Source organism: Pavona decussata, unplaced genomic scaffold, assembly GCF_977016875.1.
Source record: "Pavona decussata unplaced genomic scaffold, jaPavDecu1.1 SCAFFOLD_149, whole genome shotgun sequence".
Classification (NCBI taxonomy): domain Eukaryota; kingdom Metazoa; phylum Cnidaria; class Anthozoa; order Scleractinia; family Agariciidae; genus Pavona; species Pavona decussata.
The window spans coordinates 129,401-151,002 of record NW_028145561.1 but is presented as its reverse complement, the minus strand read 5'-3'; the positions used below and the strand labels follow the sequence as shown (position 1 = coordinate 151,002).

The 21,602-nt window shown below is 38.5% G+C and overlaps 1 protein-coding gene and 1 long non-coding RNA gene across 2 annotated transcripts in view; one reads left to right on the top strand and one right to left on the bottom strand.

The window, feature by feature from the left end:
• LOC146466223 (vitellogenin-2-like) overlaps positions 1 to 18,789 on the top strand; it is a 32,720-nt gene extending 13,931 nt beyond the window's left edge. Inside the window, exons 12-30 of the mRNA XM_085127619.1 lie at positions 182 to 373; positions 1,227 to 1,444; positions 1,538 to 1,629; positions 2,274 to 2,398; positions 3,523 to 3,642; positions 4,215 to 4,383; positions 4,815 to 5,016; positions 6,403 to 6,588; positions 7,435 to 7,582; positions 8,239 to 8,427; positions 9,065 to 9,484; positions 10,225 to 10,389; positions 11,162 to 11,419; positions 12,209 to 12,339; positions 12,777 to 12,970; positions 14,210 to 14,442; positions 15,874 to 16,011; positions 16,525 to 16,696; positions 18,073 to 18,789. Coding sequence (XP_084983745.1) covers positions 182 to 373; positions 1,227 to 1,444; positions 1,538 to 1,629; positions 2,274 to 2,398; positions 3,523 to 3,642; positions 4,215 to 4,383; positions 4,815 to 5,016; positions 6,403 to 6,588; positions 7,435 to 7,582; positions 8,239 to 8,427; positions 9,065 to 9,484; positions 10,225 to 10,389; positions 11,162 to 11,419; positions 12,209 to 12,339; positions 12,777 to 12,970; positions 14,210 to 14,442; positions 15,874 to 16,011; positions 16,525 to 16,696; positions 18,073 to 18,362 — 3,642 coding nt within the window. The 3' untranslated portion in view covers positions 18,363 to 18,789. The remainder of the gene's footprint in view (positions 1 to 181; positions 374 to 1,226; positions 1,445 to 1,537; positions 1,630 to 2,273; positions 2,399 to 3,522; positions 3,643 to 4,214; positions 4,384 to 4,814; positions 5,017 to 6,402; positions 6,589 to 7,434; positions 7,583 to 8,238; positions 8,428 to 9,064; positions 9,485 to 10,224; positions 10,390 to 11,161; positions 11,420 to 12,208; positions 12,340 to 12,776; positions 12,971 to 14,209; positions 14,443 to 15,873; positions 16,012 to 16,524; positions 16,697 to 18,072) is intronic.
• A 1,039-nt stretch (positions 18,790 to 19,828) lies between these two features.
• On the bottom strand, positions 19,829 to 20,721 carry LOC146466222 (uncharacterized). Its single transcript, XR_014868083.1, has 3 exons — positions 20,579 to 20,721; positions 20,132 to 20,403; positions 19,829 to 19,925 (listed from the first exon to the last, which is right to left on the bottom strand). It is a non-coding gene; the product is annotated as an uncharacterized LOC146466222 (long non-coding RNA).
• Positions 20,722 to 21,602: the final 881 nt, after the last annotated feature.

The window sequence follows — 21,602 nt, the reverse complement described above, 5'->3', positions numbered from 1 at the left end:
TGTTACATATAGCTCATTTGACGTTACATGAATAAATAAATGATCGATTGACCAACAATTGATTTTGATCTGATTGACTAACTATATATTATGTTTAGCTGTAAATTACGTAGTTTAAACTGTGACAAGTTTCCCTCTGTGCTTTCTTTACCTTATTTTTAATGTCATTCTCATTTTCTAGGAAATCAAGAACCGTTTGGTAACCTCCAGTTACCAAGAGAAGATGTTCATTCTGAAGTGCATTGGAAACTTTGGCCATAGGACATTGTACCGACCTCTTCTGGACATCATTCAGGACACCAGCAACACATTGGAGTTGCGTGTTACAGCAGTTTATGCTCTGAGGAGAATTATACCAAAAATTCCACAAAAGGTGATTCCATTTGCTCTGTTTCACACACTGTTTAATGTAAGAATTTAATTAATGTTACTTTGTTTTTGTCCTGTAATTACATATGGTACATCAGTAATAAAGTTGTGCAGAGACACAGTGTTCAAATAAGTGCTGTTTACTGCAGCTGTAAATATGCACATTGTGAACTCAGGACAGTCATTCTTAACTAACAAGTGGCTGGTTATGTCCTGCCACTACAGTGAACAATTGAAGGGCTGGGAGCATAACTGCCTTATGTCAAATTTTAGGCCAATTAAATTTCTTCTTGCTCAAAGGTGCCTGAATTTAAATTACATGCAGCCTTTAATTCAATCAAAGAATTTGGCTCTGTTTTTTTTTTTACAAAATGTCTGTTGTCCCACTCACCTTTTTCTTTTGCTGTCTCGATATTTTGGCCTCATTTGTCTCTAAAACTGAGCATAAACCAGTAAATAAGGGGGGGGGGGGGGAGGGGGGGAGGGACACAAAGCGATGATCACTGACTAAATTGAAGACCACATGCAACTTACATCTAACTTCAGACACTTTTGAACAAAATGAAAATCTGCCTAAAATTCAACATGAGACGGTTATGCCCTTTATCTGACATCTTGCTGTACACAGAGTCTTACAATGACTAAAAGGCAACAGACATTGGAGGCTTTCTTTACCTTATTTCCAGCTATTTTCCTTGCAGAGCTAACTTCTCCAAACTTTAGAGACAGCACTGTGAACTGAAAGTGAAACTTTAATATACCCTTTTAACTACTTACAAAAATGAACTCGTGATGTATAATATTGTTAAAGTTTTGGTGGCTAGCTCAACAGACCAATATTTATTCACCTTTTTCAGGTTTTGCCAGTGCTGTTACAGATCTTCCGTCAAGTTGACAATGATGCCGAACTTCGCATGGCTTGTTTTGTTGTTATTTGTGACAGCAAGCCAGGTCCAGCTGTGTTCAACCTGATTGTTAAGCAGCTCTATCACGAGCGCACCAACCAAGTGCGATCATTTGTGGTATCTTACATCAAGGGAATGGCCTTCTCTAGATATCCTTGTGACGAGAGGATGTAAGTTTAGTCTTTAAACTTGGGAGTTTTTGAGCAGTTTATGTTAATTTAGTTAATTTAAGTTTTAAATTCTTATATCTTATTTTCTGTTAGGGCTAGAACAGCCAGGGTTGCTCTCAAAATGATCAGAAAGAACAGGTTACATTTCCTGACTTCAAAATGGTTGCACTGGGGTGAATTTTCTGGTAAGTAACGTATGTAATCAATCATCGTTTATTTAAATTGTGCTATGTCAAGTAGGAAATACAGTAGGTATGGCACAGTGACAGCAACAAACAAGGACATTTTTAAAAAGACAAAGTATTCATTCCAGTATTTTGTACTTATTATGAGATATTTACTCTCTTAAAAAGTCTGTAAGTTATGATCATATGGGTGATTGAAGTCCTAAGAAGGACCATTTGAGGTGACATTGACTGATATTTTGGCAACCTGAGCAGGCATGCTAACCAGAGTCAAGTAAATTGTGGATCATCAGTGGGTGATATAAATGTTGCTGGTTATTTGCCTAATGGGCCCTTTGCAGCTACCAGTTACATGATACAAAATCCACCTTGCTTGCTAGAGAGCAAGCTACCCACTGGGACAATCAAAACAAAGAAAATTTAAGTTTGACTGGATGATTTAGTCGCTTTGTTTTGGATGTCCCAGTGCACAACTTGCTCTCCATCATGGCGGATTTTGTACCATGTGACCATTAGCTGCAAAGAGCCATTGGTCAATGGAAGTAGTGATGTCATTGGTTGTCTGTCAGTTATTTAAGCCGTGACGGGATAGGCACTTCTAGAAATAACTGAATGGATGAATAATGTATTCCATCATTTTTCAGAGCCTCTTCAGTTGGGTGGAACAGTTGATTTGCAAATGATTTCCACGCCATCAAGCTTCATCCCAAGAGCTATCAACTCTAAAGTCAAAGTACATGTCCTTGGAAAATCTGTGAACGTATTTGAGGTGAGTAAAAAAGACCAATAATTTTGAATTTAATAATCAAGACCCAAATATCCACCAAGGCAATCACAAGTTTAACCAGGGTGCAGACAGATGGAATGATGAGGGGGGAAAGTCAGGAGATGGTGCAGCATGCAACTCAGACAACCTCCATCTCATCTTCTGTATTATACAATAAAATTTTGGAATAATTTTATGAGGTCTGACAGCTTACGTATTTTTGTGAGGGCTTTTTTTTTTTTCGGGGAGAGGGAAGGAGGTGTAATTATTCAAGGAAATTTGGTTACAGTAATGTTGTGAATGAAAATAGCTTAGGGCAGCTTAAGAACGGTGCCTACTTTTGCTACTGTGTATATGTTCTGTGCATCTCAAGATACTCGGGTTTCCTATGGGTGGTGCCTGCTAATACAGGGAAGTTTTTGTGCCGTTGTAAACTATGCAGAGAAAGCAGAACTCAGCAAGTGCTCTTCAATTTAAATGAAAACTGGGGGTAGCCATGCATTTTTCAGAGATAATAAAGATTCAATTTTGGAAAAAAATGCCATACATTGCTTTGTATTTTACAGCTTTTTATAATAATAATTATTGTTGCTTAATTTTTTCTAAAAAATGCATGGTTACCCCCAATTTTCTTTTTGGATTCCAATAACCCTTGCTAAGATTTGCTTTTTCCGCATAGTCATAAACTGCGCAAAAATACTTCGGTACTAGAAGGCACCATCCTTAATTAAAACACTCAGTTAACCTTCCAATCCTCATTATCAACATAAATATTCTCCTTACTGTACATCATAATTTTGTTATGTTACTAGTCAGGATAATTTAGACATTTCATCTTTGGGTATAATTTCTTTTATTCTCATGTTGTGAACATTTATTAAAAAGCACTGGCAGTGTAAGGAGAATTTACGTGCTGGTCACTATTTTGTCTTAGCTCAGGAACAGTACATAATTTATATTGGGAGGGATAGCTATCTTTAGGGTGTTTTTGTCTGAGATTCGTGTGGGTGGGCGTGGCATTTATCTGGAATTGTGTGATATGAAAAATAATACAGTAAAGAGGAACTTACCTTAATCTAAAATGCCCAGTTTATTATTTTTGTATGTCTTATAAATTCTTCCTTTAGACTGGTATCAGAGGCGAAGGAATTCAAGAACTTCTCAAGCGTGTTGTTGGAGTAAAGCAACATGACAAATCAAAGAGCTCAAACCTGTACGACAAGGAAGTCCGCCAAATAAACAAACTGGTAAACATTCTAAATTATGCACCATCACCACTGTCTTCTACTGTTGTTGTTAGTTTATCAAAGCTGTTATGCTTATAAGTCTGTACATTTAAGCCATTTTGCAGCTGATTAGTAAACCTTTCTCGATTACAATAGGCCTAAAGTAATTCTACGGCATATTATCTCTATCCCCAAAGAAAACCAGAAACAATAGAGTATTTTAACACTGAGATACAGTACGTTTAGCAGCTGATGATTAAGCCACGATTTAGCGAGCTTATAATCAGTCTAACGAGTGGTTAATTCTATAAGCAATGGCACAGTCATCTATTAAAAAGAACATACAAGGGTATGAAAGGATTGGAAACAATGTAGTGCTCAATATTTTATTTTAAAACACCTTGGCCATGTCATTTTTCATAATTTTTGTGAAGGTTACAACTTTTTTTTATGGTAAGCATGTTTCAGATGAAACATCTTCTGCCTTCTGACTCTGGGGAAATTTTTTATTAAGTGGAAAATTTTATGGGTTTTACAAACAAGGCCCAAATTTTGAAAATTGACTTTGATAAGCTGTCTTTCTTGTTTAATAGCTTCCTATCACAACCGAGTATGAAGAGGAAAAGACCAAAGGATCTTTCTACTTCAAAGTTCTAGGCAAGGAACTGTGGTACAATTACTTCACCTATGATGATGTTCGAGAGTTGATTGAAGATGGAGTTTTCAGAGTTGATGAAGATATCAAAAACCTCTTTAAGAAAGGTGAAATATTTCAGTAATTAAATGTAAAAACAAAAATTTCAAGCATATGAAATGAACTTTGAGAGAGTAGCAGTGTCTCAGTGTCAATTAAAAATCCAAAAGATTCAATTCAATATAGAAAAAGATATTTCCAGGGAATTGAAATAGATTATAAAGTCAACATGCGCCATTTTCGTGAAAATCAGTTTATCGAAGCCAAGTATTACTTAACGTAATTTATCTTGATCGGGAAAAACCCATTTTTTACCATTTTCATTTTCTGGCAAAGGAAGAGAGGTTGTGTCACGGCAATTCAAACATATTTTTCATTTTGATTTTGTTTCTGTTTTTAACAAATTCTCATGTTTAACAAAGTCTTGCTTAGTTTAAAAAAAAAACCAAAGTGCCACGCAATTATTTACACCCATTGTTTTTTTTATTTTTGTCTTCAGGCAAAAAGTTTGACTTGACGAAGGTATTAGTGCCCGTGGAAGTGAAGGTTGTTCAGCCATCAGCTGTGGGAATTCCCCTGAAGTTCAATCTACAAAGCGTGTTATTCTTACGTGTCAACACTACAATCAAAGCCGAGGTGCACCCAAAATTCTTCATTCCTCTGCCTGATCACGTGACAGTCAACGGCACAATGAACATCAGGTTTGTTTGTGAATATAAAACGGTTTGATATGTTGAGCAACATATGCTATGATTGGACCTTGGGTTAAGGTTTCTTATAATTATTCTAAACGTAGAGCCGACGGCTAGAAACTTCCAACTAATGTTGTCATTAGATTCCGATTCCGAACACTTCTTTCCGAATAGGAAACGATATTATTTTTGATCGGATTTGTGTGTTGCTGTTTGTTGTGTTTTGCTCAAAATGTTGTCAGTTCTCAGTGTTTTGTTGTTGTTTGTTTGTTTGTTTATTTGTTTTTCTTGTGTTTTTCGCAAATTCGTTTTTAGAGTGGTTTTCAAGATATCGTCATTAAAAATATTATTACAAATTTCCCCAAGGATTCCAGATCAATCACATTCCTCCCAGCAACCATCAAAGTCGCATCTTTGCTGTTTTCTTTTGTAATTTTAATGACTGGTTTCGAGCGATACAGGTTTAGTGGTGTTTATTCTAGAATGCAGGGATTACCGCATGTAAAAATATCGGCGCATATACCTGGCGCGAAAATTTCACTAAGGAAACCCACGTTCCTATTACAAAGAGAGTGACAAATTGAATACCATTTGTGAACATGATCATTGTTTGAAATTTTTCTACACTTCACACGTGAAAACGCTTTGTTACAAATTCAATTTGCTTTTCTGTGCCTTCAATAAAACGCGAACTCTGAAGTTCAATATTAAACCAATCGTTATGCTTTTCACTTCCATCAATCAATTCGTGCACTGTCATTGGCGAATTTCATTCCACTTTGTCGGTTTCTGTATTTTTTGACTGCATTAATACACGCAAATCGTCAGTTGTGGTTGAAGTTCATATAGTCCATGTGTTGTTGAAACGCACAGTAAAAGCATGTTATAAATGAAAATATTAACTTTGCACCACCAATTTATGTAACATATAAAACACGAGCAGGAGTGTTTTATCGGGTTTAAAACCGCGAGGCGCAGCCGAGTGGTTTTAGACCCGATAAAACACGTGCTGCGAGTTTTTGAACGGCTTCAAAAACATTCCTGGAAAAGCGTGTGTCAATAGAGTTCATAACAATTATACTTTTGTGAACGTTGGAAATTAGCATACGAGAAAAACACCGCATAGTAATGAGGAGTGTTTTATCAGCAGCCTAATACACCACATACTAATAAGTAGGAGGTTTATCGACATAAAGTCACTGCACGTGGTGTATTATCGACCATTTGATAGGTCGATGGGCTTATGAATTATTAATGAGTTTTTGAACGTTAATGATCTGTATGAGTAGTGGAAGTATCCAGGGAACCCAATCGTGAAAAAAAGCCCTCTTAAAGGAGGTCCAAGTCCTAAAGCCTGTACCTGTACGAACTTTGTTTGTCTAACTTGTTTTGCAGTGTTCTACATTCCATGTGGGGTAAAATGAAGATCTGTCTGCCTCAACTGGAGACCGGCAGCAAGATGAAGGTAGATATCAATATTACAGCTAGGATGGGTGGCAGAGTACAGTGCGACATCAAACAGCGCAGTTACACCACAGAGGTTGATCTGCCACAACACAAACAGCAGATTTTCTCGACAGAGTAAGTAAACATTTAGAGTGTTTTAACCCTTAGTTAAAACCAGCTAAAGCAATTTTTGATCGGTCTTTGTACGTTTGGCGGTAACTAAAGAAAAGAAAGAGTTCCAGAGAAGCGTTATCGCTTAGCCGAAAGAAAGGAAAATGGTATTGCTCCAATAAAAATTCAAATAGTTGAGTTAGTTTTTGTAAAAAAAAAAAGCAGTCAAGCTTATTTTGTTATTTTTCCTTAAAACTGTCAGAACAGTTCCATTGTTGTTCTGTTTCATTCGTTTGTGTTTGTTTTGAATTCTGAATTGTTTTTTCTACACCCACCAAACCTTTTTAAAAACTAATAATGCTGTGGTGGGCATCCAACTATCTTTACATTATTTTTGTTTAATTGTTAGTGATACGCTTCGTGAAATAAAAACTCAACTTTCCGTTTTTTCTGTCTCTCTCTTTTCTGTACATATTTCTCATGTATGATTTTTTACACTTGACAATTAAAAAACGTTTTAGACACTCCAAACATACATGGAAATTCTGGAAGACAATCGGACGTTAAGTATTCTAAACGTAAACAGTTACAACTGCTGAAGCTTCTTGAAACAAGTGATTGGTTGTTGTAACTTTCCTGCACATGAAAGCCAGTTTCCTTGGGTGAAAACTCATAGTAAAGTCGGCTTTTCGTGAACAGTTTTCGAGAGTCTGAGATGAACGAACGAATGAACGAACGATTTTATTAACGTGCCAGTAATAATAGCCGACAGAATATTCCGCCTACTAATTGTAGCTAAATTAACTGTCCTGCTAGTCAAGATTTGACTTCTTCACGATGCGTTTTGTTGATGTTTCCTTTCCTTGGCAGAAAACAAGGCTACACCTTCCTGATGTACACCAAACCAGTCCCGGGACAATCAAGTGACTGGCAGTCACTTTACCAGAGCACACCACTGGATGGATTGGAAATCGGAGAAGTGGCGACATTCACGAAAGAATATTTCGATTTGTCTAAGGTATATACGTTGTCTTTATTGTTGTTTATATTTGTTCTGATAAGAGGGCCAATTGGGAAAATTCAATGGTACCGTGTGAGTGGTCTGAATGGTTTGAATATCTGAACTATTTGAGGTATGATCACACAGTGGAATAGTGATTTTACGAGACTCCATAATTTGACCTTCTCGCCGCTGCACGAACTGACAGCAGTTTTCCCCGGTTATACTATTACAGTGCTTTTAAAGCAACTTGAACTATCCATGCCACCTTAATTATGACTTTATAAAGTGGAATGATATCTGGGAATCAAGGGAAACTCAAAACTAACTGTTAATCCTTGTTTTCAATGACTCTACTCTAATACGTGTATTTGGCTTCGGATGTCGAGACAAATGGGTTGCAGCTTCAGCAATTGTGCAATATTTCATCTTTTCTTCTGTGTTTTAGATGAAAATACGGGAGTATTTCATGCACAAGAAAAAGAACAGCTTTTTTCTGCGTAGTTTAAGTATATTTTACTGTCTGTACCCTGGCAACGGTTAATCTTTAGCCTCAAACCCAGGTTTATTCATATCCTTAGTGTATGGATGTGTGGATTGACGTTCAAAAGTTATTTTGCCTCAATGAGAACGTTCATTGACTTGATGGAAACACTTTCTTTTTTCTGATGCAGGTTACACAAACACATCGTGACCACCGTTATGCCACCTGGACGCTGAAAACGCGCGAAGGAAAATATTTGTCGGTTAATGAACAAAATGAGCTGATCCTGGGCGACCAACCCACTGTCTTCACGGTGATGTTTATCGGCAGGAATCGCCAGTTTGTCAAGCTTTATATTCCTGGAAAAGGATATGTGAAGGTAATGTTTACCGGCTAGTTTCCAGACACAACTGATGATCACACAATTTGCGTTACATATGCCAAACCCCTGGTAACCTGAGTACTAGGCCTTAGGCCTTCCCTGTGAAAAGCTCGATAGTGAGGCAACCTCGTTCCCAGGTTCTCTCACGAAGAGGAGAGACCCTGGAAACGAGGTTGATACTCTTGAATAAACTTTGGCTTAAGGGACTTACAAGGAGACGCACCCTTGCGTCCGCACCAATAAATAAATAGTTTGAGCAACTTTCTTGGCCTCGTGCGCATTTGAGCTCGATCAAATTAAACGTAAGTCATCACAAGTTCTAGTCCTGGCCAAATGAAGTGGCAAGCTGTCGGACGTTTTTATCTCAAGAAATCGACAGAACAAGAACACATTGGCCCGCTGGAGCTATCACTATCCAGTTGGCTTATGTTCACTTCTGCCAAGAGAGAAAAATAAAACCCTGCACTTATATAATTATCGTATAATCATATCATAATAATATAATATAATATCTATTCAGAATATTGAACGTTAAAATGTTTGGACAAATTGTAAACAAAGATGCATTCCATCATTTCACCCTAGAGTGTTGTGTAATGATCTAATTCATCTAATTCGAGCAATTGTTTACCAGGTTAAGCCAAATTCTAAAGGTTGTCTGGAGACTGTAGTGGATGAGCGTTATCCAAAACTCTTCAAGATTACGTACGTCAAAGGTCCACGCCACATTCGTCTGGCCACAGTTGTGTTTATTCATCCAACTGATACAGCCAGGAACCCCACAGAATGGACAAAAACGACCGCACCCATGAACACAGAGCAAGTAACGCTGTTTAAGAAGATGATCGAAGACATCGAGCCCCAAGTTGGCTATGAAGAAAAATGGAGATATGTGACTGACTTGCCTCTAGATGATATTCCAAGCCAGGATAGATTGCATCCACGACACATGAAGATCGTGTTTATTACACCAGTTGGCGAGAAAGTTTGCTTGAGACCGAACAGGAGCGATGAGTCCGTGTTCACTGTAAAGCGACATCACACAAACACCAGCGTAAGTCTCAATTATTTATTAATTTGTCCAATGAATCAGAAAAAAATCTATAATTACATTGGCAGAAATCAGCCGATATAATCGGAAACGTTTTGAGCTACATGTATCTTAGCAATGATGACCGCTAAATTAATGCTCTCTCTTGCTTTGCTTTTTATTTGAATTTGTGATATATTTTTAGACACATTTTTTATATTTTCACCGCCTCAGATTTCTTCGTTTTGGCACATGGTGAAAAATTTGAATCTGGCCATGAAAAAAGTTAAAACTTTTAACTTTTCTCATTGCAACATTCAAATATTCACCAGCTCGCGTTCATGGCAACCAATGAAATCTTAAATAACGAGCAATGTTACAGACTTTTAGCATTTCCTGGGACCGGTGTTCGAAAGCCGATTAACGATTATCCCCGATTAAAATTTAACCGAGGTTTTGATCTCGTTCGTTAAAAAAGTGTTTATAAGTTAAGTTAAAGCTAATGGTAGAGAAAGGTCTAAGTTAAACATGGGGCACAAAATCTTTTTGAAGAATCTTAATTAATTTAAAAGTAGACTCGAATCAAACTCCACGTTAACCCAGGATTAGCTTAATCGGGCTGAGTCCTGTACTGTAAGTGCCCTTCTGTGCGTAGATAACTTTGTTTTAAAAATTCAATGTCAAAACGTAGCCCTTATACAAGACAATATAAAGGCAATTAGAAAGGAATAAAGTATTTTATTATCAATATTTTTGTCTGTCAGGAGGTGTGTTATGGCGAGCAGATACTTGGTCTGGACGTGTGTTTAAGAGGTGAATATATTGAGCAGTCACAACCTGATAAACGTGTTTATCCATTCTGTGGTCCAAGCAAGTACAACGTCTTTATCAAACCAGGCGTAAATCCAGCTACGAAGATCCAGTTCAAGGTGAAGTACACGCACAAATTAACGAAAGCTTTATGAAAATCGACTCTAAGTCACTGGAATTTAGAAGATCGTATGTAGAGCGGTTTTCAATTGCGTAGAAAGTAATTTCGCGTTTGCTTTGGTTTTGCATTGCTACGCTCTGTGATTGGTTAACGAAATTCGCGCCACCTCATCAACCAATGGAAATCCAAACCGAAACCAATCGTGTTTTCGCCGCACGCGTTTTCCCGCGCTTGGCGCCGGTTACATGTATTTGCTTCGAATTCTGATTGGCCCGTTGTGTTGTTTACATCTGTTGCGATTGGCCAGAGTAATTACTTTGGTCTTGGTGTTACGACACTCAATTGGAAACCGCTCTAATTTAAAGTAGAAGTTATGCTACAAGTTAATGCCCATTCGAATGATCACTGATGCATAAATGGCTCAAGCCGATGGGCAGATTATAAGGTCATCATATGCAATTTAAATTTGTTCTTTGAACAGTTTGTTCTCTTTAAATTCCGACTGGCTTAGAATTTGATTTTCGTAAAATTTAAGCTCAACTTTGGTTTTATTTCAGCTTTTGCTGGGAAAATTGTTGCTCAGGAATCCCGTCGAATTTTAATCGTTATCCACTTTTCGTTGATATACACCAAGTACCATTGCGTTCATTGAGGCGTGTGTGTTTGGTAAACTGCAGATTATTACAACGAAATTTTGTCTATTCAGATTTTCCTTGTTAAATAGGTGAAGTAACTTGCTTTAAAGATCTACTTCAATTTTCTCTTTTCAGTTTGGCCAGGGCGACCGTTTCAATGATGAATACAAAACATGGAAAGCAGACCTGTCGTTGGTGGGAACAACACCAGAAAAGAAGATTGAAACCCACATAACGCATGACGTAAACAACATGCAAACTGACGTCACTGTTGATATGCACAACATGTTGCCATGGCTAAGGAAAGTCTGCATTACCAGTCACGTGATCAGTGGAGCTGAAGCTAGGTTCCACTTGAAGTTTGGCGAGGATTGTCAGCAATACCGCATCCAAGTAAGTGTACAGTTCATGTACCGTGATTATTATTACAGGGAAACAAGTGAAGATTACATGAATGAGGCCTGTTAGGGGTTTCGGGGTTAAGGGTTAGGTAACAAACTAATTGTAGGCATAACTGTCTTCAGCCATAGAGGGATGAGATAAGTCAGACCCCCCTCCCCCTTACCTCTAACAGGGCCTCAGCTATCACCATAACTCTAGAAAAGCGTTTCTTGTTTGTTAATCGTTACATTTTTTACGAGATAATATGACACGGCTATGATGCCACATGACATTTGTTTGGCGTCTATTTTTTTTTTTTAACAAACTTTATGCTTGCATAACTTGATGTAAGCACTAAGGAGTTTGGGAGACTTTGAAAGTACCTACGTTTCCATAATTCCTTGCTTGCAACTCGGGTACACTTAAATTATCCCAAAGTCCATCTCGCATGTAAACATGCGCGCGATTTTGGATGTCTATTGGTATTCAGCGGTTTTCATTTGAGTGTCGTAAAACCAAAGTACGTCCTCTGGCCAATCACAACACACGTAAACAGATCAATGAACCAATCAAAACTCAAAGCAATGCTTGTAACCGACGCCAAGCGCGGGAAAACGCGTGCGACCTGATTGGTCTTGGTCTTGCTTCTCTTTGGTTGAGAAAGTGACACAAGTTTTGCTAACCAATCACAGAACGTAGTAAACTAAAGTAAAACCAAAGCAAACACGTAATTACTTTCGACACTCAATTGAAAACTGCTCTGTAACGACCTTAATAATTATATTTGTCGTTTTTCTTCAGTCGGTCATCACCATCAAGGAACCAGGACGTCGTCAGCTGAACATCATGGCATCATACAATCAGCTGCCATCTTCGGTGATGAAGTTATCCTACAAGCTTTTCAAGACATTAAGCAGCCATTATCGCGACAGGTATAAAACAGAAAACCTCACTGGTCTACAAAAAGCAAATACCACAATACTTCTGTGCAAACAAAATTATTTTTAAGTGTTTACTTCTCAAACGAAATAGAAGATTTTCCTTCTTTTTTTCCAATAAGTGATGAAAACATTCTGGAGAACTATGAAAACACTTTTCCAGTCAAGGTTCCACAGGTTTCTTCCATTTCAACCCTACATATTTCGTAGTGTTTTTTAACATAAAGCAGATTCGCCGAAATCTCCAAAAAAGGCGGAGGCCTTCTACGCACTTACACTCCACAACTTGAAAAAAAGTTCGCCATGAGAGTTCAAACACGGCTTTTGTATTAAGTTTTATGATTATTGGAGCTATCCAGTGACCCGACTGTCGCAGTTGTGTTTAATTCTCATATGAAGATGATGCTTTATGGTTATTTACTTTGGCCCAGGTTGAGCCGCTACCAGATCATGCGAAATACCAGGAACCAAGTTGAATTTGTAGTGAAATTCAAAACGAAGGACCTTGTTGACCTGGAATACATCATGCCCTCGCGAGTGTTGACCATGGATGACGTCAGAATCGAAACTGATGGCTTCATACCACGTGGTAACCCACTGATGCACTTGATGGCTCTGTCTGCACGTGAGTATGCTTACGTGATTTGCGTGGAGTGTAGATGGAGGATATTACACGGCGGTGCGAAGATGTGAATTTTATTTTCGAGTGGTAAAAACGGTATTTTACGAACGAGCGCAGCGAGTAAAGTATTGTTTTTAACACGAGAAAATAAAATCCATATGTAATTTTCTTTTTTTATATATAGACAAATCTTTCGCTCGCCATTTTTCACCGACTGTTTGAACAAACAGCCGTGAAAAAGCGGGAATGACGTCATCAATATCCTCACTAGTGAGGATATGGAAAATACGCCACTCAGGTCCCGGATGTAGTCTCGTATGAATTTTATGAGCGGTGTATTTTCCAGTGAAACACTACTGCTTATACAATAAATGTGATTTCTTTACAGTTTCATAAATACTTTCTTGCGTTCGAAGCGTTAGCTACGTTGTAGACTTGGAAAAGTAGTTGGTAGCAGTCCATACTTGAATAAACGCCAGGCAGCTCAGGCCTACAGAAACACCGTTATTTTATTTTCTTAACGTAATGGTTTTAATTAACATTCCCTGAGCTCTTTGTAAACATCCACGACTTTAAATTAAAATCATATTTACCCTTTCATTAAGCATACTTGATTTTGAGGGGTGTTTAAATTACAAGGGGTGTTGAATTTTGAAAATACGGTGCTGCACCATATTTATTCAGTTACACAAGAATGAAAAATTCCAAATATAACCCTCCCCTCCCCACATCTCCCCCGAATTTGAGCCCTCCAAATCTCAAGCCTATTCTCATTCGCTAAACTCTACCTGATAACATTCCTTCCCGCTGTTACTATAACTGTTATGGTTACTGATGTTTTTAAATTGTTAGGTTATTGTTTCAAGTTGTTTTTACTGTCAAATCCAACCAGTCTGGAAACGCAACTGTCCCTCCCATAATACACCCTTCCTGAAAACCAGGCCTCTAAAAATATCCTTTGAATAAGGTAAACCCAGGAACCCGTTCCTTGAAAGCCCTGATAACTTTTCGGGCCCAACAAGTATTATTTGAAGTCAATTCTTGTCGATTTGTCCGAACTTGTTTTGTGTATTCCGTAAAATTTACCCTCAAAAATCAATAAAAATGAATTCCATCCGAGAAGCTCTGTGCACAGAGAACCTATCGGGCCCTTCAAGTTATCGGTAGTTCGAGAAACAGGTCCGAGGACTTAATATTGGGAATTTCACGGCAAATCATGGCAAATCCAATCTTTGTTTTCAGCGGTCTGTACTGTGGACTATGACACCTTCAAAACATTCGACAATGTGGAATTCCAGTACTCCTTACCGCACCGCTGTGCGCATGTGCTGGCCAAAGACTGCGTCAACAATACCTTTATGGTACTTTTGTCCAAAGAAGCCGAAAACCCCGACGACAAAATCGTTGAGATATTTGTTGAGAAGGAAAAGATACGAATTGAATACTTGCCGGATGACGGCCGCTACCAGATACAGGTTTGATGCACGGCTCTTAATATAATTATCACTGCAAGCTGTACTTTTGCCAGTTTACAAAGTTTTCACTCGCATTTTATATATGAGGCTCTTTTAGGGCTTTAGCGATTAGGTATCACTTACAGAATAGAGCGTTTTCAAATGAGTGTCGTGAAACCAAAACCAAAGTAATCGCAACAAAAGTAAACAGCACAATGAACCAATCAGAATTCGGAGAAAGCGCGGGAAAATGCGTCTGAGCGAGGCGCACTCGGTTTTGGTCTTGCTTTTCATTGGTTAAGAAAGTGGTGCGAGTTTTTTAAACCAATCACGGAGAATACTAAAGGAAATTAAAAACAAACGCGAAATTGCTTTCGATACTCAGTTGAAAAGCGCTCTAATTTAAGCAGTAGTTTTACTGATAATTAAAAGCCTAGTGATTTGAGGTGTCTTTGACACAAAGGATGACCGTCCTCAAAATATCGGGAGCAAGGATAAACCAACACTCACTAGCAGAACCTCAAATAAAAATATGATATTTCATATATTCAGTCTAATTTGTTCATTACACATAGTCTTATTACAAACTCACAATATGACCAGCTCCCAGTTGGCTTGATAGCTCAGTTGTTAGAGCACTGAACCGGTATCGCAGAGGTCATGGGTTCAAGCCTGAATTTTTCAGGCTTTCTTTTCACAACTGCTTGAGTTGTGCACTGACCGGCGAGGATCTTTCTTCTATTTAATTTTCCATCTGCAGTTCAAAATATATGTTTCATAAGATCAGTTGATAGAGCACTGCACCGGCATCGCAGAGATCATGGGTTCGAATCCCGTTCAAGCCTGAATGTTTTGTCAGGCTTTCTTTTCGCAGCTGCTCAATGGTCTTCCTTGTATTTAAATCTTTCAGCCGCTATTCAAAATGTAATTTTTCTTATATCCACCATAAAGTTTTCGTCATTAGTTTTTGACATCTCTTTGACAACTTTCTGATGGCTTCAGTTTCAACTGGCCAATCAAATCTTTCTCGCCAGTTCGTGTATTTTGATTGGTCGGTAGAAATGGACGCCGTCAAAAAGTTGACGAAAAGATACATGCCATGTATTTATCAACAAAATTAATTTGCCAAATGGCAACGGTTAAAAGTTCATCGCTTGTCAAATTTGCGGTGCGTAGGCAAGTTCAAAGGAGACAAAAAATAGCAAATTCCCATGAACTGATTTCAGATCTCCAGTTAGTATAACTTTTCTTCTCAGATGAATTTTAAAAGTAGTTAGTAGATGCTCACGTACCTTCAAATTCTCAGAAAGTGTGCTTAGAAAAAAATATTAGGAATTCATTCGCTGAACTTGTGTCAAGCGTCAAATGAGCTAATTCCCACCGCCTGGGTTGAAAGTTGACAGAAAATGCGATTATTGAAATGTTCAAACCACGGATGTTGTTATTTTGTAGGTTAATGGAGCTATAATCAATATGCCAAAACGGACATTCCAGCTTAAGTCCGTTGCCACCATTGTGGAGATCCCAGAGAAGCAAGAACTGCACGTGTTCTGTGAACATTTGCAAGTGCTGATGGTTCGAGGAAACAAGGTATTCATAACCCCCCTTCCCCATCCCCCCATCCCTCCTATCCTAGACCTCTCTTTTTATTGAATTTGTAGACTAAAACAAGCCAACCTTGGCTCTAAAATCCGGTTTTCCTAAGTTGGCCAGTGGAGAGCTTATTCCTCCGAATGTCATTTATTGTACCTTTGGTGATTTAAGAGGCCTCTTTTGAACGAAAAGGGGCGCCGAGCATGAGAATTAACGATGAATTGGTGGGCTGAAGAAAGAACCTTAATAATTTGTTATTTACCGTATTCAGCTATGTATTGCAGGATGATTTGAAAGCAATGTAACAATGTTTGCAAAAGGTATCAATTATCAAATCTCTGTATTTAGGAACATAGCCTTCCCTGGTGAAATTTCTGCGCCACTTTTGACAGTCAAAGCAATCGTGATTGCTTAATCCTAAATATAAGTAGGCAACGCAGAGTGTACGATAAGTATAAAAAGTTATCTTTACTATATCCATATTAATATCTGTGCCTTTTTTCTTGGCAGGTTGACGTTCGTGTTTCTCCGTTCTTTTTCAACCGTACGTGCGGCATGTGTGGCGATTGCAATGCTGAGCAGTACATGGACCTGAAAACACCGAGGGGCCGTCCATACACCTCTCTGAACAAACTGAAGTACGGACACATGTGGATGGTACCTGAGGACACCTGCAGACAAGGTATTTTACAGTCTTTGGCTATTTAGCAACAGAACGTCATTTGAGGACGCGAGAGCTCGCGGAATAGTCTGGACACGAGTCTATTTCGACTATATTTGGGCATTCTTGATGCGCGCGCCGTTGTCAACTGACGTTCCCGTTCTGTTGCTAAATCAGCCTAATTTATTCCACGAACGCGCGTTGGATAGGAGATGACTAGATAGCCAACGAGGAGCTTAGCATCGAGTTGGCTATAATCATCTCATCTCCAACAAGCCCGAGTGGAATGATTGTTCATTAAACACAATCAGGAAATATTGCTAGATCTTGCTGATTTCGCTTTGTAAGAACAACCATAAGACAATTTAATGGTCGCTATTCCTTGGGCATGGTATAAATAAACAATAGCCGCCATTTGGCGCGAAAATATGCTCAGATATTTGTCTGCGGACATTATCTGTTCCGAGAAGCGGAAAACTGTGAGCTTTGAGGAGCAGATAATGTCCGCAGACAAATATCTGAGCATATTTTTAAAGCCAAATGGAGGCTATTGTGGTTATTATCCTTCAAATATTTTTCGCAACATGTAGCAACGAGCTTGAGTATTTGAACATTTCGTTTAAGAACAGTTGACCGTCAAAAACGTTGAGAGCGTATGTTGTTTTCTGATACTGCTTTATCGACCAGCAGGTTTATCTCTCCTTCTGTCACAAAAGCAAACCGTTCCCCCATCTTGACATTAATTTTAATTGTAAACAAGACGCGCCTTGAAGTTTTTGAAATTGGGGAATATCACTTGGGGAATATCATCGGATATTCCCCAGTTTTAGCTGGGGTATATTCGGTCACGTGAGGCGTTTAGACCAATCGCGCGCGAGCGAAAATATTTGATGGATTATAATGGCTCATATACCATGGCCGCTAGGCCAATCAAATTTCTGGAATTGCATTTTTCACACTTTTGGTTTATTTCGCTGTTCTCGTCCACCGCTGTTGAAAGTTTGCAAATCTATAAATTCATAAGATGTCAGACAGAAGTTAACCTGGGTGTCAGGCCTTCTTATACTCAGGTTAGACAAGAATTTCGAAAGAATTTTACGAAAATTGCATAAATTCGGAAAAATTGTAAAAGTTGTAATAGGCCATTTCCGAGTTGCTTTGAACCAAATATGAAAGGGAGGCTTTGTTGATATATTTTTTTTAATTATGAAAATTAGTTTTCATTGATATGCAAACAAAACTACTTTTCACGTGAAAAGCTTTGTACGAAGCCTCGCTTTCATAATGAATTTCAAAGCAACCCGGAAATGGCCTTCAATCCTACTTACTCTTATCTGCTGGTGGGGAACACTGTTTTGTGTTTTGGAGTCTAATTGTCGCACAATTGTCTGTTTTAGTTGGCTGTCATTTCAAGAAACAATTCGTCCTAATACGCCAGGAGATCGAGGGAGTTAACTACGACTGCTATCCAACCACCCCAGTCCTCCGCTGCCTAGACGAATGCCGGGCTACCAAGACAAAGACCACTCACTTCCCAATGACCTGCGTGAAGACCGGAAGTGTTGAATCAATGAAGATATTGAAAGACATCGAGAAGCGCACTCTTGATCTGACCGGAAGTGAGGTCATCTACACTGAGAATCTCACTGAACACGTGGAATGCGACTGCAGTATTTGTGGCCAGTGAACTTCCTAAATGGATTACGTTGGATTTGACATGGACTGAAAAATGGACTTACTTGCTTTGAAATGATTCAATGATTGTTAGGAACAAAAACTGAAATTATCGCTCTGATTGTTTAGATGTTTGTGTTGTGTAAGAAGAGTAGGCAGGCTATCAGTAATAGTATTAGACCCTGTCCGCATTATGCGTTTACTTATTATTTCATCCGTGATCGTTTACAAATTGTTTTTACTCGTCCACATGAAGACGCTGTGGAGTCTCGATGGTGTGGTAGCTATTCCGTCGGACTGTCGATCGGATAATACTAATACTAATAATAATGACGATGTAATGTAGTGGCAATGTAATGTCATGTTAGTGGGTACCCTGGGAATAATCAAGCAATGTATTTGTAGCATCTCAAATAAAGAAATCATCTTAACCATGATAAGTTTTCTATCTCCTTTCAACCTGTTTACTCACCTTCTCTTTTTTCATAAGATCAGCATACGCGCGAGAGCTATAAAAACTGCGGGGGTGGGGAGGGAGGCAGTGGGGTTAACGAGCGCGAAAGCAAAAGAGTGTGTAAGTGGAAGCAGTGACGGGTTGACCGAGAGATATTGCGTGGGAAAACCACAAACAGCAGAGTCGGCAAAGATGAAAATAACCGTTGCGCGATGCAAAAATCCTGTTAAACTAGAAGAGCAAACAGTGGCGTGGTTATTGAAGCAATTGATCGTGACATCTCGATGGAACAATTCCTAGTCATGTTGAACGACCTTTGAGTTTAATAGAAGATTTTAAAGATGTAATGTCTTGTGCAAGAGGCAGCTGAATGCGTACACTAGGCAAAGTCCGTTGAATATCGAGTTGTTTGCCTTATAGCTATTTTCTGACCAGTATTTGAAAGGAAATGTGTTAAGAAAACGGGAGAAAAAGGACACTGACGCACTCAGTGTTTCCAGCAAAGTCCCATTGGCTTGCGGCAATTATACTGTGCTGTGAACGCATTCGCTCGGAAACCTTTCAGAGAAATCATACAAAGACGACCACATACTTATATTTGTGCCATTAAAAGTAATAAATAAATACTGGCACTGAGGGTGATCACAGATAGGGTTCATTGCATTCAACTTGTTTTTCTATCCGTATTTAACAAACAACAAACGAACGGGAACAAACAACGACCAAAACAAAATGGAACGAACAAAAACAAATGGAAAAAAATTGCGACGCAAGACAGACAATTACATGACTGGAAAATAGCAATACGTCAACTAACCGGTTTATTAGACAAATTACTACCCTGCACTGCTTCCCTACGAAGTCAAAATCTTTTGTTTCAAATATTCTTGGAGCGAATTTTTTTTTAGGAATTTTTGACAGAAATATGAGCCAATAGGAAGTAAAGTTGAGTTTGATAATCTGAATTAGCGCTCACTTCAAACTTGGCAAATAATATCTTTCTGTCAATAATTGAAACTTTGGCGGTCCATAGGAAGTCAAAATGTGTACTAAAGTATTCCTCAGCGATATTTAGAGGGAAATATCTCAAGAAAACTGAAGAAAATAGGCCGTAAGGTAAACCTCTAAACATCTAAACCTGAAGAAAGCTGGTTTGGCCAGCCGAAATATTGTTTTAAAATATATTACGTTGTGTCAGCTTTGCAGTAGTCTTTGGACTTCTCATCGTCTATTTTTCAAGTTTGGCTGATTAGATCTCCTGGGAGATCCAACGTACAAGCAAGCAGGATCTTTTGCGGTTTTTAAAATTTTCATTCGTAAGGTAAGACTAAATCTGAATGTCACGTCATTCCCACAACAAGCATTACCTTCAGCTAGTGGAGCAGGCTCATTCTGTGTGAAATCCATTGAAAAAGGGCAAAGCACGAAACATTTGGACTTTTGTGGCACTTTTCTTCCTTTTGACTTCAATCATCATGTGTTTTATTAAGTGCCACGGACGCAGCTAAGCACGCGCGCGGGTATCCATGGTAACAAACCAAACAAAGAAATTTTCAATTGAGTGAGCGATGAAGGAAAATATTGATAGAGAACAGTTTAACTGGAATTAAAGAACCCATATACTTGATCAAAATTGGACATTCCTTTGATAATTTAAGCTTGAAAAATAACTTTAAGAGTAAGTTAAATAACGACGTTTAATGGACGAATCCTGCGCTAGCTAACGGCCATGCAGAAAATCCCAGAGGATTCGTAATTCGAAATAAAACTCTTACCTTGCCCACTGTTTGTATTATTTCCTGTAACAATGAATACCAATGAAGTTCCTAATAACGTTGGGGGTATATACGCGAATAAGGAATACGCCTTGGTCATCTCACGAGCTACTTTTTTTCTTCATGGAGGCGACTCGGCTAAATTCGTGAAAAGTGTAGAAAAAGCAACGTCATAAAGGCAAATTCGAACGTCTACTCGGTACTCGCGCAATCGATCGAATGTGTGATGTACTTCTCTTGTCAAACTTTGAAAAGTTTGGTAATCTTTCTTTGATTATCAAAACAGGGTACAAAAATTTTAAACGTTTCTGAAAAGTTTGGTAATCTTTCTTTGATTATCAAAACAGGGAACAAAAATTTGAAACGTTTTTGAAAAGTTTGGTTATCTTTCTTTAATTATTAAAACAGGGAACAAAAATTTTAAAAATGTTTGAAAAGTTTGGTAATCTTTCTTTGATTATCAAAACAGGGTACCAAAATTTTAATTCTTGCGGACACCTCTACGATACGGTCAACCCTGTAGTTGCGACAGCAGTTGAAGTCCTTGGCGTTCAAGAATTACTGTAATATCTCCTATTACTTTCTCTTTTACGGAGACCAACTAGCTGTCACGAAAGTGTCGGTTACAGTGGGAAGGTACCAATTTCATGACTTCAAAGTGGCGCACACCCGGCACATCACCCGTACAGAGCCTGCCATTTAAGAGAATTTGTAGAAATGGCGTATTCCAATTGTATAATCTGGCCGTCCATTTGTGACAAATGGTTCGGTTCCTGGATCCTGAATGCTTGATATCGATGATTCTCAAGGGCCAGTATTCCACACAATGTTGTCAGGAGCGAGGCAATAATAACCACCGTATTTCCTCGACCAAGCGCCCCGATATTGACTTCCCCGCAACAATAACGTGTACTCAATTTTGGCCAATTTAATGTCCGCGGCATTAAGCATGAACATTCAACCCTCTATTATTGCATGCAGTTTCTAATTAACGTTTGAAGCACGTTTCTATATAATAACTGTG